Below are 15,716 nucleotides of genomic sequence, written 5' to 3'. Positions count from 1 at the left end.
ACCCAGGAGCTCCGCTCACAGTACTCTCCACTCTAACTAACGACAGTCGGCCGTCTAGGGAGGTGGGGCCGCCGACCCCCGAGAACTCCATTTCCCAGAAGCCTCCATTTCCATTTCCGCCCAGCGCCTGCGCACCACGAACTACATTTCCCAAAAGGCATGGCGCTCGAAGGTCGGAAATGGCGGCCGCCCCGGTGGACACCCGGGGAGGGCGGTCGGCTGCCGACGCGGCACGCCGTGGGGGCGGGGACGGGCCGCGGTGCGGGACTCCATTTCCCGGCGGCCCTACTAGTGCGGCGCCTGCGCTGTGTCACGGCGGCAGGCGGAAGATGGCGGCGGCAGCGTCTATGGAGAGGCGCTGCTGAGGGGGCGCGAGGGGGACGGAGGCCGGAGCCGCGGTGAGCGGGTGGCGGCGTAAGGGCCTGGGGCGAGGGGAGGAGGGGCGCTGACGAGGCCGGGGCGCGAGCGGCGGGGAGGGCCTCGGGGAGGGCCGGGAGCAGCGGCGTCCAGGCCCTTGCTTCTTCCCCCCCTGCCTAGGACCCTTCCTTGGCTACCCAGTCCCCCGCGGTCCAAGTTCCAGCGTGGCCCCCGCAGAAGTCCGCCCGCAGACCTCCTCCGCCTCCAGTCTGCGCCTTGGCTCATCCTCCGTTGAGCACAGCTGCAACTGGCTCTTCACGACCTCAGACCGGCCATGTGCCTTCCCGCCTCGGGGCCTTTGCACAGGCTGTGCCTCCCCCTCCCCCCGCCCCCATTCCTTCACTCTCGAAACATTGTTATCCATCGGTCTGAGTAACTCCCTTTCATCCTTGGGGTTGGGGGGGCTCGGCACCTCACGTCACTTCTCCTATGAAGCCCCGGTTTCCCACCCTCTCCCCAAATCCTCCAGCTGAAGGCTCTCATAGGTCCCCGTGCTTTTCCCTCCCTTCACGTGTGGTCGACTTTGTTATTAAGGTTTTATTTCTGTGCTGTCTAAAGATGCCGCTGATCCTGAGCTCTGTGGGCGAGGACTGGGTGTGTCTCGGTCCGAACCTGGTTCCCAGCACAGCGCACATCCCACACTGGACTGGCTCAGTTGATGTTCGTTGAATGAATGAAAAAAAAAACAAAACTCGGAGGAGATCCACTCCTTAGGGTAACAGGGGAGTTGTTGTACTTCCTTGTGGGAGGAGCAGTTCACCTCTAAGATCCAACAAGGGGAGGGAGTCGGCAGCCTTAGTGTTTCAGATAGCTAGACTGCAAGAATGGCAACTATTCAGTAGGCAGCTGGCTGAAATCAGTAATTACATTTATGTATTAAAATGATTTTCAGGTGTTGAAAAAAGGAGAAAAATAGACTGAGCTCTAGCATTTATTAAGAGAAAAACAGTGAAATAGAAAATAGTTTATGTACAAGTTGACAGCCATCTACCCAGAAGTTCACATGTGTTAATTCAGCCAACCTTAGATTGAAATATTCAGGAAACCAATTAACATTGACCATGTGAAGCTTTTTTTTAAAGCATCAGTCCCTAAACAATACAATGTAACAACATTTACATAGTATTTATACTGCATTAGGTATTTTAAGTCATCTGGAGATGATTTAAGCCATGCTTAGTGGCAGGGACCTGTTTGTTACTCCAGCTACTTTTTTTCTTTTTCCAAGACAGTGTTTCTCTGTAGTTTTTGGCGCCTGTCCTGGAACTAGCTCTTGTAGACCAGGCTGGCCTCTAACTCAAAGATCCACCTGCCTCTGCCTCCCGAGTACTCCAGCTACTTTTAAACTGAGGCAGTAGGATCACAGAGTTCTAGTCCTTGACAGGACTACAGAATGAGTTTACTGGCACCCTGGGCAACTTAGTGAGACCCTGTCTCTAAACAGCAAAAAGGACCAAGGCTATAGCTCAGTGGTGGAGCACAGGGGCCTTAGGTTCCATCTCTAGTCAGCTGGGGAGAGTTTTTTTTTTTTTTTTTTTTCTCGTTTTCTTTTTTTGAGACAAGATTTCTTTGTGTAACAGCTCTGGCTGCCTGGAACTCACGCGGTAGACCAGGCTGGCCTTGAACTCTCAAGAGATCCTCCCAAGTGCTGGGATTAAAGGCAGATGCCTTCAGCACCCAGTGAGGGATGGTTTTAATGTGTGCCAGAGGGTGTATGGGTTTCACTTGAACACTGCCCTTTTGTTTGTGGTAAGGTCTCCTGGCCCAGCCTGGCTTCCCAGCTCACTGTGTGTGGAGGATGATCTTGAATTTTACACCACTGCTTTTCTGTGGTGCTGGGGATGAAACCTGGAGCTTTGTGCATATTAAACAACTGAGTACCAACTAAGCTCTGTCCTCAGCCCCAACGGTACTGATTTTTTTTTTTTTTTTAAACAGAGTGGCCCTAAGAGATCATCTTGCCTCTGCTGCTAGTGCTGGTATTAAAAGGGTATGCCACCCCATCTGGCCAAACAGTGCTATTTTAAATAAGGGACTGAATTTTGATCTGAAGTGGACCCTTGGGCCATTCTCTGATACCAATGGGCAGCTGAACATCGTTTTAACAATTGAAAAATAGTCAAAAAGAAAAATAGGAATATATACTCAAGACAAAACAAAACCCAGAAAATTAAAGAGTAAAGCAAAGAGAAAGGAAAGTTTTGATCGTTCTTGATGTATCATCCAGAAAGAGTGGACAGTTTCTTACCTTCTGGTCCAAGGAGCATTGTGGTGTATGGTGACCATGCCCCTTTGCTTAATGAACAGACATGGGGCGTGGTGATGGTCAGTAGCAGGAGACAAAAGGAATAGATTGCGCAGGGTGTGTGTGTAAATTTGGAGTGGGGAAGGCCTCCCTAGGGAGGAAAGACTAGATCTCTGGGGGCAAGAGAAGAAATAGACTTAGAGAAAGGGGTGTGCAGGGTGGGGTGAGCTGACTGCAAAGAGGCCAGAGGGAGACAAGGCTAGCGTCTAGAAAGAAGACTTTGTAGGTCTTGAGGGCAGGACTGTGACTGTGACCCTGACTCTAAGCAGGATGTGGGAGTGACAGCCCTTCACATCTGACTCAAAATAAAGAGAGAACAGTTAGCCGGGTGGTAGAGGCAGGTGGATCTCTTGAGTTTGAGGCCAGCGTGGCTAGGGTTTATAATCCACGGAGACCACCAAGTTACTTTCACTCTAGCCTTTTCAATAGACTTATTACTTTTATGTATGTATGTATATTTCTCTGTGTAGCTCTGACTGTCCTGGAACTCTAGATTAAAGGGATTAAAGGCGTGCACCATCACTGCCCAACTAAACCTTTATTTATTAGCCTGTGATGTCCTGCAGAGTGTTCCTGTTTAGTTTATAGGTTAAATCCATTTAAACTTAGTTACGTCCAATGCTGTCTTTTAGATTTTCAGTTACATAATTTAGGACTAATTTATTTGTTTAAATTTAATCTTTGTATGTATGGGTGTTATGCTGCATTTATGTTTCAATACCAAGTATGTGCAATGTACCTGCGGAGGCCAGAGAGGGTTTCAGATCCCCCAGGACTAGCTTTACAGTTCTGAGCTGTCATATGGTTGCTGGGGATCAACAAATGCAGGTTCTCTGGAGAGCAGCTAGTACTCTACCCACTGAGCTAACTCTCCAGTCCCACTTCCACCTCCTGACTGCCAGGATTATACGACCCTGACTTTGGTTTTCTTTATTTACCAGACCTCCCTCTCAACTCTCTCTTTCACTCTGCTGGTCCTCACAGAGTTCTGTCAGTGTATAGAGACTTTCCATTTTCCATAATCCTTCTTCCTTTCTCTCGAAACAGGGTCTTGCTTAGCTATCCAGCTGAGCTAGAACTCACAATCCTCCTGCCTCAGACTCCAAGACTGCTAAGACTAGAGTGTGTGCGCCTGCCCGGCTTCCCTCTCGTTTTCTTTTTACAGCCCTGTTGTCTGTTGGCTTGCTCATTTATCCTGGGTCCATCCTGTGCCACATGGGACCTTGCACATGCTCTGCAGCACTGTCCCTCAGCTTGCAGAGCTCTTCTGTATGTAGGTGTGCCTTTGCAGCCTGTCTGCCTGTGTAAGAGCTCTTGGGTAGATTGTGCTGCTTGCTGTACGTGATGTCTGCTCTCAGTCACTTCATGGACTTGTCAGTATGACTTATGCTAACTGTGTGGAAGTTCATCTCCCTCACTTTCACAGAAGGAACAGCTTAAGGATGCTATATTGCAATGAGTCTTCTTCCTTTCTTTCTTTCTTTCTTTCTTTCTTTCTTTCTTTCTTTCTTTCTTTCTTTGTTTTTGGAGACAATATGAAGAAGCTCTGACTGGTTTTGAACTCGCTGTGTAACTGAGGCTGGCCTTAAACTCCTGATGTTTTTCATCTACCTGCATCTTGAAAATGCTGAGATGAGAGATAGGCACCACCACACCTAATTGTAGGTGGCCTTTCCTTCCTTCCTTCCTTCCTTCCTTCCTTCCTTCCTTCCTTCCTTCCTTCTTTCTTTCTTTCTTTCTTTCTTTCTTTCTTTCTTTCTTTTTTTCTTGAGATGGATCTCACTATGCAACCCTAACTGGCCTGGAACCGTATTTGGCTGTGCACACCTGTATGTAATTCTAGCTCTTGGGAGGCACAGACAGAAAGAGTAGGAATTGATGTCCATCTTTGACTACTAGACCAGCCCAACCTACCTGACATCCTGTGTTTAAGAAAATAATAAAAAGTATTGGAGATGAAGCATTGTGCCTGTGACTGGGATATCGTTCTCCTGGCATTGGACGCCCTGCCCATGAACATAAGCTCTATATGCGGCCTAAAGGAAGGAGGACTGCATAGGGAAACTTACTAGTTTCTTTTTCAGGGAGAACCTGACAGCAGTCATGGCAAGTGGCAGCGGGGACAGTGTCACCCGCCGGAGTGTGGCATCGCAGTTTTTCACACAAGAGGAAGGACCGGGCATTGATGGCATGACCACTTCTGAGAGGGTGAGTGAGTAGAACTGAGGGCTTGGTAGTGAGAGTGTGACTCCTGCCTTTGCATGACACTGCCCAGGCAGCAGAGCTCAGGACTGTGGGGACTGGCTTGGCCGGCAAGACAGGCTGTATGTGACACCTAACTCGTCCCTCCTTCCAGGTGGTAGATCTTCTAAACCAGGCAGCGCTGATCACCAATGACTCAAAGATCACAGTGCTCAAACAGGTGAGTTGGGGGGTAAGGTAGAGGGCGGGCAGGACAGGGGCAGGGGATAGAGTCACTGAGAGAGCATTGATAACACCCATAGTCACACATGCCTGTACACACACATACACACCTGTGATGCATTCATACATACCTTCACCTGAACACACACCTGTGATTCACTCATACATACCTTCACGTGGACACTCACCTGTGATACACTCATTCATGATGCACTTGTACATACCTGTATCCCAGAATGCAATGCTGCGCAGCATGCTCATTCAGTGCCCCCCATATCTGGGCCTGGGGATGGCAGGTGGAGGGGTCACCAGTTGTTTATACACAGAGAAGCAGACCTTAGTATAGAGAGTGATTCTAAGGTCACTCTGCTAGTAGCTGGCCAAAGTAGCTCTTGGATTGTGGGGTCCACTTGCAGATCCTGTGTCTTTCCTCTCTCCATGGTCTAGTAGGGTGACCAAACAGTGACAACGCAGAGTGGGCAGGACTGACAAGCAGAATCAAGAGAAATCACCTAACCTGTCCAGGATAGGGAGTCAGGGAGAGTTTTCTGAAAGGGGACATCTGAACCGAGTGCTGGAGGAAGAAAAGACATAAGGCATAACCAGACACAACACCAAAGCGTGTGCTAAAGTAGAAGAGGATAGGGGTCCTTCAGAATAAGAAGCCAAGATGGCATTCAGAGGTCATTGGATAGGGTGAAGGCACAGCTTGGTGGCAGAGTCCCCCAGTGAGGGCTGGGGACATAGCTCAGTGTTAGAGCTCCTGCCTTGAATCTCCAGTAAGGGGCTGGGGCGTGGCTCAGTGGTAGAGCCCCTGCCTAGAATCCCCCAGTGAGGGGTTGGGGTGTGGCTCAGTGGTAGAACCCCTGCCTAGAATCCCCTAGTGAGGGCTGGGGACATAGCTCAGTCGTAGAGCCCCTGCCTAGAACCCCAGTGAGGGCTGGGGTGTGGCTCAGTAGTAGACATGCTCTTTGCTTAAAAAAGTACAAAGCCTTGGGATCCTTCTCCCCAGCAGCGTGAAGAAAAAATATACTTTAAAGACTATGGGCCTAGGTCAGGACCCTTGTTGGGCTTGTTCAGCATGTGGTCAGAAAGTGCCAACCCATCCCGTGAGTGCAGTAGAGTGGGATGCTGGTGGTGGTGTGCTTATGAAGGTGACTTACCAGCAACACTTGGACTTGTATCATTGAAGTTTTGGACCAGCTTTGGTTTTTCAGGAGGATGTCTGGGAGGAGGTATTATTTTCAAAGAATGTGGGAACTGGGGTAATGGCTCACTGTGAAAGCAAAAGGATTTGGGTTTAAACCTCCCATACCCATTGGGCATGGTTATACATGTGACTTCAGATCTGGGAGCTCGCTGACTAGTCAGCCTAGCTAAAACTTCCAGCTTTGAGATAGTTAAGAGCCCGTCTCAAAACATAAAAAAACTGACATGTAGGCAGTCATGTAAATGGTTGGAATGCTTACGGGATGCTGCCCTTGTAAAGATAGAGAACTGACAGATAGGTAAAAGGAGGCTGAAGCTGGGCGGTGGTGGCTCACGCCTTTAATCCCAGCACTCGGGAGGCAGAGGCAGGTGGATCTCTGTGAGTTTTGGTCTACAGAGCTAGTTCCAGGACAGGCTCCAAAGCCACAGAGAAACCCTGTCTCAAACAAAAAGGAGGCTGAACCTCAGGAAGGCAGGAACCCTAGGGTTTTCCTCTTCTTTTCCTTATCCTTGGGGTTGGATTTAGAGCCTTGGCTTGCTGGACAAGCACTCTACTACTGAGTTACATTCTCAGCCCTTTTACTATTTATTCAAATTCTTTCATTCATTTATTTGGTTTTTTGAGACAGGGTCTCTCTGTAGTCCTGGCTGTCTTACAGCTCAATGTGTAGACCAGGCTTGCCTCAAATTCACAGTAATCCACCTACCTTTGCCTCTCAAGTGCTGGAATTAAAGGTGTGTGCTACCACAGCTGGCTTAATTTTGTTGAGAAGTGTTCTGAGATGTTTAAACTATAATGAGTTCACTCTGCAGCCTAGGCAGGTGTTGAACTTGTAATCTTCCTGTCTCCTCAAGAAGCTTGGATCATAGGCCTATGCCACTAGGCTCAACTCTCTTTTGTTTAGTACTCTAGATATAGTGTCCTCACTGCTGACCAGGACCTGCCTCCCCTCTACGGTGCAGGGAAGCTTCCCAGTGGCCTGTGAGAACCTTGATCTATGAGGGTCTGATACAGCATAGCATTTGAGGCTCGGGGTCAGGGGTGCCAGAACCACCAGTGCTGCTTCCTTCCTATTCTTGTCTGTGTGAATCTGGATTTATTTTTTTATTTGACATTTGTTTCTTTGTTAATTTTCTGTGGTTTGCCTACATGTGTGTATATGCACCATGAGCGTGCAGTGCTGACAAAGGCCGGAATAGGGCATTAGATCACCTTGGCGCTGGAGTCAGATGGTTGTGACTGGGTGCTGGCAATCAAACCTAACCCTTGGGACTGGAGAGATGACTCTGAGGTTAAGAGCACCAACTGGTCTTCCAAAGGACCTAGGTTCAATTCCCAGAACTCACCTAACAGCTCACAACTGTCTGTAACTCCAGTTCCAGGGAATTCGACACCCTCACACAGACATCCATGCTTTCAAAACACTAATGTTATTAAAGTAAAAATAAGTAAAATAAAAAAAAAAAAGCGCAAAAACAAACCTAGTCCTCTGGAAGAGCAGCCAGTGCTCTTCACTCCTGAACTATCTCTCTATCCCTATATTTAAATTAAGAATTTATTTTCCCTGTATCTTTGGTGTGCATGTGTGCTTGTTCACATGGATGTAGGTGCTTGGTAGCGTGGTATGAGATGCATGTATGTGTGCATACATGTAGAAACCTAAAGTTGACGTGTATTCCTCAGTCACTCTCCACTTTATTAAGGCAGGGTCTCTCAGTAGAACCCAGAGAGTCTAGCTAGTCAGCTGCCTGGGAGCTTGGCTCTGCCTCTGAAGTGCTGGGGCTGCAGCTGTGGTGCTCGGGAGATCCAAACTCTGTGCATGCTTGCTGAGGGAGTGCTTTACCCATTGAGCATCTCTCAGCCCTTATTTTCATGTTGTTTATTTCAAGTGTGCCTGACCAAGCATATGATGTCAGAGGACAGCTTGCTGGAGTTGGCTCTCTCTACCAAGCAGCTCCTAGAGATGCTATTTAAATCTTCAGGCATGGGTGACTAGCACCTTACCCACTAAGCCATCTTGCTGGCCCTTATTTTTAGTTTTTATTATGTATACAGTATTCTGCCTGTATGTATGCCTGCATGACAGAAGAGGGCACCAGATCTCATTATAGATGGTCATGAGCCATCATGCGGTTGTTGGTAATTGAACTCAGGACTTATGGAAGAGCAGCTAGTGCTCTTAACCTCTGAACCATCTCTCCAGCCCTAGTTTTAGTTTTTGAAGATAGAGCCCATACTCCAGGCTGTCTTGATAGCATGACAATCCTGTCTCAGCCTTCCAAGTACTGGGATTATGAGCAAGAGCCATCATGCTTGACTTTGGAGCCTGGTTTTATGTCTGTTCCTCCTAGGTCCAGGAGCTGATCATCAATAAAGACCCCACCCTGCTTGACAACTTTCTGGATGTGAGTGATCAGCCTGGGGGGCTGGACAAAGGTAAGGTAATGCTCCTTAGTGGTGGCCTGATCCATCTTCCCTCTGACATCGCAGGAGATCATCGCTTTCCAAGCAGACAAGTCCATTGAAGTGCGCAAGTTTGTCATTGGCTTCATCGAGGAGGCATGGTATGGGTCCTCTTTGGGAGTGCCTGGGTGTCCTGGTGTGTGTTCCCCAGAGTCCCTCCCCCAACACACACCTAATGGGATTGCAGTCCTGGATGTCACAGTCCATGCACTTCAGCCAACACTTCACGGTTGCTCTATCAGTCTGTGGCAGTCCTCCTTTCAGAATACAGGCAGCAGGTGACTTTGGCTTCTCTCTAACCTGGCTGAGGTGACACAGTACTGGGAATTGAACTCAGGTTCTCTTTGAGAGCAGTCTGCACTCTTAACTGCTCAGCCGTCTCCAGCTCATCCCCCACTCCCGTACTATTTTAAAACAATCATCAGTGGTGCTTAGTGCATTTACTCTGTCGTTCTTGTTTGCTCTAGACAAGGTCCTGATGAGGCTTAGGCTTGCCTGGAGCTCACTTCATAACAGAGGATAACCCTGAATTTTTGGTCCTCCTGTCTGTCTGCCTGTTTCTGGAATAGGAGGTTTGACCCCAATCCCTGATCTCACAGTCTAGTTCTGAAACCTCTGCCAGATGGGAACCATACCCTTCACCTGTTTGCTTACCTCTGCACATAGCCGGGTGACCTGCTGAGAGGACATGTGTCTTACTGTGCCTATCTTAGGCTACTGCTGGCCGTCTGAGCATTCGCCTGACATAAAACATCAGTGTCCTTCATAGCTGGTCTGCTTCTGCTTGGCCTGTGACCCTAGGTGGTCATTCCTTCTTCTCCAGGGTTCCTCAGAAAATCCTTTTGGCTCCTGCCCATTGGCACTTTTTTTTTTCTTCTTCTTCTTTTTTTGTTTTTTTGAGACAGGGTTTCTCTGTGGCTTTGGAGCCTGTCCTGGAACTAGCTCTGTAGACCAGACTGGTCTCGAACTTACAGAGATCTGCCTGCCTCTGCCTCCCGAGTGCTGGGATTAAAGGCATGTGCCACTATCACCCAGCTCATTGGCACTTTTGTCTTCACTGTCGCTGTTCTTTGTGGTGCTCCACATCACCTGGGTAACTCACCACAATAAATGTCAGCTTCACAGCAAAGCCTCTGTCTCAGTGGCCTCAGACAGGGTTGGTTCTAACAGTGGGGACAAGGGAGGTGCTGAACAAGCAAGGACATCTAACAGTGGCTCAACATGTCCTTTAATCTCATTCTGAGCCTTAGATGGGGCCAGTCACCCTCTCTGAGACTCAGAAGGGGACTTAGCTTGTTCCTGTCTTTACTCATTCTTGGCTCTGTAAGGGGGAGGAGATAAAACAGCTGTTTTTGTTACCCTCCTAGCCTGCCAGGAGCTATTGAGTTTTGACCTACATGTTGTTCAACCTTCAGCATGAGGCTGCAAGGCCTAATTCTTGATCTGTTTAACTGAGAAAATTGGCTTGGAGGGTCAGGTGGGTTTTCCAGGCTCATTTGGCGGAACTTAGCAGACTTCCATTTTGTTACCCTGTGTCTCTGAACCCAGTGCCTTACATTGTCACACTCCCCCTTCACTGGGAAAAATCAGCGGTAGTTTTCTGTGTGTTTGTTTGTTTGCTGGAGACAGGTTCTCACTGTGGCCTTGAACTTGGGGCAGTCCTGCTCTGTCTCAGCCTCCCCAGTGCTGAAACTGTAGCATTTGCCAACACACACAGCTGTACTAAGTTTTCGGAGTTCACAAAAAAGTGGTGTGTGTAGCAGATGTGTCCCAGTGTGCTGAGGGACACAGCATGGGGTAAAGCTGCACCACCCAGCCTTCTGGCATGGGTGAGTCCAGTCTCCTTGTAGCCCAGGCCTGCAGCCAGTGCCCTAAACCCTGAGCCATCTCTCCAGCCTATTGTTTTGGTCTTTTTTATTTGTTTCTTTGATGTTTCATATTTTTTGAATGGTGCAACTGTTGCTTAGAATCAATCAGAATGTAACTTATATTGTGAAAAATTACATTAATTTGCTGAGTTCTGGGGGGGGGGGGTGGCCTTCTCAAATTTCATTGTTCCTTGACCAGACGTTACTGGAAGCCTTTCATTCTCTCTGGCAAACAAACTGACCCTGCCAGTTCTTAGTCCTACCAAAGGGTCCCTATGGAGCCTTCAGGCTTGAGTAAACAAAACTAGGTGTTTTTACTAAGTCCTTTCATTACAAACTTGATGGTTTCTGTGCCTGTTTTCACCACCTGTGCAGTAGGTGTTCTTCAAATAAGATGAAGGAACAGGGCTGAGGATGTAGCTCAGTTAGAGTGCTTGTCTAGAATGTATAAGGCCTTGGGTTCCATCCCCTGCATTTTATAAATCTGTGTAGTGGCACATACTTATAAATCCTAGCACAGGGGATGTGGAGGCAGGAGGATCTGGAGCTCAAGGTCATCCTCACCTGTGTAGGTAGTTGGATGCCAAGCTGGGACTGAGACTGTCTCAGAGAAAAAGATGATGCTCTGGTCAAACTTCAAACAGTTGTTAGCTGTCACTTACATAGCCAGCGGGGCCCTGCAGAGTTGAAGGAGTGAAGGCTGCAGGACCAGCTATGGTACAGGGGCCCACGGCAGCTTACAGTAGAGGTGTCAGCATCCTCCTCCGCTACTGAATGTGCTGGCAACAAAGATTCTGACACTTCTACCTCAATTGCTTGATTTATGGGCCTGAGTCTCTCTTCCCTACCCCAAGGCCAGCATGACCTGGTCCCTTCTCTTCTCTCCGCAGCAAGCGGGACATTGAACTGCTGCTAAAATTGATTGCCAACCTCAACATGCTCCTGCGGGATGAAAACGTGAATGTGGTAAAGAAAGCCATCCTCACCATGACCCAGCTCTACAAGGTGGCCTTGCAGGTGAGGGTCAGCTGGGCCTTCCCAATGAAGGATGGCCACGTCACCGTGTGATTTGGTTTGGTTCTGGGTGTTGAGCTCAAGACTGAGTTGCCCAGGAAACCCTTGAATTTCCCTCTCCCTGCCTATGGCTCCTCCCGTTGCTGGGTTATGGCCTATACTGCCAGTCCTGCCAAACTCAAGCTTGTCATGAGCGAGGTTTCTGCTGTTGTGAGAACAGACAACAAGGCATCGAATGTTGTCTTCTGAGACCATTCATTTAGCATTCAACAAACATTCCCTGAGAATCTTTACTTTGAAGCCTTCTGTTCTGCCAGGTGGTGCAGGGACAGCGAGGACCCCGACTCTAGGTACAGTCTTCACAGTGCTAGCTCAGTGAGGGACACAGACTAAAGAATTAGCACAGCCAGGTATGGGTTGCTCACCTCTTAGCCCAGCATGTGAGGCTGAGGCAGAAAGTTCTAGGCCACCTTGGACTACAAAAATAATAGCAATTTTTAAAATAGGATCATGAGTTTACAGAGATGGCCAAGCTGTTGAGAATACTTGCTCTTCCAGAGGATCCAGGTTCACTTCCCACCACCCACATGGTATCTCATAACTGTTTCTGACTCCCAATTTCAGGCTCTCTGATGCCCTCTTCTGATCTCCTTGCATACTACATACATGTGGTGCACGGATACCTGCAGACAAAACACCCATACACATAAACATAAACAAATCTTAAAGGGTGGGGGAATAACCTGTGTTCTCAACTGTTGTTTGATGACACAGAAGTGAGTTCATTGGTTAGGCCATTCATTGTTAGCAAAATGAAGCTGGTCAGTCACTGCTGCTTTTTGGAGTGGGGCATGTGGGTGTTTTGGCTTCATGTATGTCAATGCAGGGTGTGTACAGTGCCTGTGGAGGTCAGAAGAGAGCATCAGGTACTCTGGAACTTTAGTTGCAGTCGAGAGCTTCTGTGTGGGTATTGGAATCCTACCTGGGTCCTCTGGAAGAGCAGCCAGTACTCTTAACTGCTGAGCCATCTTTTCAGCCCTGCCACCCCCTGTTTCTACTTCTGTATTTTGAGATCTGATGCTTCATCATTGAGTTAGCTGTGTCTTGGTCGCCCCCATCCTAGCACTGCCCAGCACTGATCATAGCTGTTGGTTTAACCAAGTGAATGTTCTCAATCATTTAGTCTGCAGGTGGGGCAGAGCTTGCTGGTAGTTGATGTGTTGTCTTGGCTCTCTCTGTCTCTTCTGTTCCTCCTGGCCCCTCGGCAGTGGATGGTGAAGTCTCGGGTCATCAACGATCTCCAGGAGGCCTGCTGGGACATGGTATCCTCCATGGCTGGAGAAATCATCCTGCTATTGGATTCTGACAATGACGGCATCCGTACACATGCCATCAAGTTTGTAGAGGGCCTCATTGTCACCCTGTCACCGCGCATGGCTGATTCAGAGGTACCCCGACGCCAAGAACATGACATCAGTCTGGACCGAATCCCCCGAGATCACCCCTACATCCAGTACAGTGAGTGTTGCCGCCCTAGTGCCCTGTATGCACTCACTGGCCCTTCTCACAGTCACCTTCTGTAGCTCTTGCACTACGGGATGGTACACAAGCGGGAACTAGGTTGGAGATTTAAAAACACACACACAGACAGGCGGGAACACGGGTCATCCTTGAAACAAGAATGCCCTATTTAGTGTGTTCCAGGGCAGCTTATATAGGGATCCTTAACTGATAGCCTTGTCCCAATCAAACCCACCAGAAACCACTCCCCTGCCATCAGGTCTCCTGCTCATAGCAGCTGCAAACACAGGAAAACAAATTGTTTTACTTAGAGCAGCTGCAAGCATAACAGGTTGACAAGAAATTAAGGGTCTGGGGGTCCACAGCCCCCAACAACCTTCTTCCCTCCTGCCCCTTTTTTTATTTTGTTCCAGACAGGGCCTCATGCATCTCAGGTTAGCCTCGTGTAGTTGAAGGTCACCTTGAACTTCTGATCCTTTTAGCTGAACTTCCAAGTTTGGTGAGATTACAGGCCTGAGCTGCAGATGAATTGATGGAGTGCTTGCCTGGCGTAGAGCCCGGAACTTTCCCCAGCCCTGCATACCCTGGGCATGACATGCCTGAAAATCCTAACACTTGAGAGGTAGAGGCAGGAGAATCATGAGTTTGCGTCCAGCCCAGGCTACGTTATAAGATCCTGTCTTAAACAACAACAACAAAAAAACCAAAACAAAAAAAACCAAATTGCTATACAGTGGCCCACAGTGCTGTTCCATGTGTTCTGCAGATCTGCATGGAATTTGCTTTACTTGTCTTCCTGTAATATGAACTCAGTGTGTTCGCACAAAATGTGAAGTGTTGGCTTTGGAGGACACTGGGGCACCACCGTCTGATCCTTCTTCTTCCCCTTTAGATGTCCTGTGGGAAGAAGGCAAGGCGGCCTTGGAGCAACTGTTGAAGTTCATGGTGCACCCTGCCATCTCCTCCATCAACCTGACCACAGCCCTGGGCTCCCTTGCCAACATCGCCCGCCAGAGACCCATGTTCATGTCCGAGGTGATCCAGGCATATGAGACTCTGCATGGTAGGTTGAGAATCCCCCTCCCCATGCTATCCTGGCCAGGTTGCGGGTTCCTGAGGAGCTGTTGAGCTCTACATGCTCTCCTGCATGCTGGTCGGCACTGCAGCTCACCATGAATTCCATGTTAGTTAGAAAGCTTTGGTGTGGGATAAAAACTGCTTCAAACGTGGCTCGGGATGCTGGGCCACAGCATCCTTTCTGACACTCCAGCCTCCCCCTGATCCCTCAGAGAAGGCTGCTGGTCACATTTTCCCATGTTTGTGCCTGAATAAAACTCTAGAAGTCTGGAGTTGAAACATGAGTGGATGCTGGCCAGGGATCTAGTCTGTTCATCTCTGAGCTCTTGTGTTGACTTAGTTTTCTGGATGTTTGCTAAAGCAGTAAAGATGGCCCCAGAGATCTAGGCTCCTATTCTGGCCACTTAGCAACAGAGAGAGAGCGCAACTCTTTCCCCATCATTCCAGCAAAAGTCAGGGCTGATACTCATTGTCTATGATTGGCTGAGCAGAGACTGTTAGCCTACCACTGAGCCAATCACAGTGGCCAGGGAAACGCAGTGTTCTCATTGGCTCCAGTCTCCTGCATAAGTACTTGGACAGAGGATGGAGACAGGGTGGTTCCCTCAAAAGGGAATGAGAGTGGCACTGGTCAAGGAACCAATGGTAGATACCGTGCAGGCTGGTTAGAGTCCTCTTTCTCTGTGGAGCAGGGGCAGCTTGCTCACCAAGGTGACTGAGACTCTGGCTAGTGGCAGCCGCTCAGTCAGCAGCTTGTAGAGAAGGTGGCAGTCATAGCTCTCTCCAGGGGAGCACTGGACTGCAGATTGGACACGGGGACCTGAGGCTCGAGTGCTACAGAGAAATGACTTAGGTTTTCTTACCTTAAAGGACTAATATTGCAGAGGTCTCTTGGGCTTTCAGTCTCAGCTTGAAAGGGGGAGGCTACCGGTCCTTCTGCAAGCCTAGGAACTTCCCAGGAAATGGCAGCAAGAGTCCCTGTTTGGGGCTGAGAATTGAGCCTGGCAGACCACACAGTGATCTGTTCCCAGCATCGAGCTTCCACCTCTGTCCTTACAGCCAACCTGCCCCCAACACTGGCCAAGTCCCAGGTGAGCAGCGTGCGTAAAAACCTCAAGCTGCACTTGCTGAGTGTGCTCAAGCACCCTGCCTCCTTGGAGTTCCAGGCCCAGATCACCACCCTGCTGGTGGACCTGGGCACCCCCCAGGCAGAGATCGCCCGCAATATGCCCAGCAGCAAGGACTCCCGCAAACGGCCCCGGGATGATGCTGACTCCACGCTGAAGAAAATGAAACTGGGTGAGCTGGGTTAGCATAAGGCCTGGGCTTGTCTGAGGTGGCTTTGTTGCACTGATACACAGGACATTCCATAACATGATGATGTAAGCATAGCCAAGTAGAAAACTGTAGCATATAG

At 49.0% G+C, this 15,716-nt stretch overlaps 1 protein-coding gene across 3 annotated transcripts in view; it reads left to right on the top strand.

Moving 5' to 3' along the window:
• The first annotated feature begins 233 nt into the window (after positions 1-233).
• The window catches only part of Sympk (symplekin scaffold protein), a 33,176-nt gene continuing 17,693 nt past the window's right edge, over positions 234-15,716 (top strand). Inside the window, exons 1-10 of one of the 3 annotated variants that reach the window (XM_050126299.1) lie at positions 325-398; positions 976-1,132; positions 4,807-4,930; positions 5,079-5,144; positions 8,708-8,761; positions 8,847-8,920; positions 11,578-11,704; positions 12,970-13,219; positions 14,115-14,285; positions 15,359-15,598. In XM_050126299.1, coding sequence (XP_049982256.1) covers positions 4,826-4,930; positions 5,079-5,144; positions 8,708-8,761; positions 8,847-8,920; positions 11,578-11,704; positions 12,970-13,219; positions 14,115-14,285; positions 15,359-15,598 — 1,087 coding nt within the window. In that variant the 5' untranslated portion in view covers positions 325-398; positions 976-1,132; positions 4,807-4,825. Of the gene's footprint in view, positions 399-975; positions 1,133-4,806; positions 4,931-5,078; positions 5,145-8,707; positions 8,762-8,846; positions 8,921-11,577; positions 11,705-12,969; positions 13,220-14,114; positions 14,286-15,358; positions 15,599-15,716 lie in introns of all 3 variants that reach the window. The other 2 variants (XM_050126298.1, XM_050126300.1) reach the window with 2 other exon arrangements.

The sequence above is a fragment of the Alexandromys fortis genome, unplaced genomic scaffold, assembly GCF_014885135.2.
Source record: "Alexandromys fortis isolate MF-2015 unplaced genomic scaffold, M_Fortis_MF-2015_v1.1 scaffold_240, whole genome shotgun sequence".
Lineage (NCBI taxonomy): Eukaryota > Metazoa > Chordata > Mammalia > Rodentia > Cricetidae > Alexandromys > Alexandromys fortis.
This window is presented reverse-complemented; position numbering and strand designations above follow the sequence as displayed.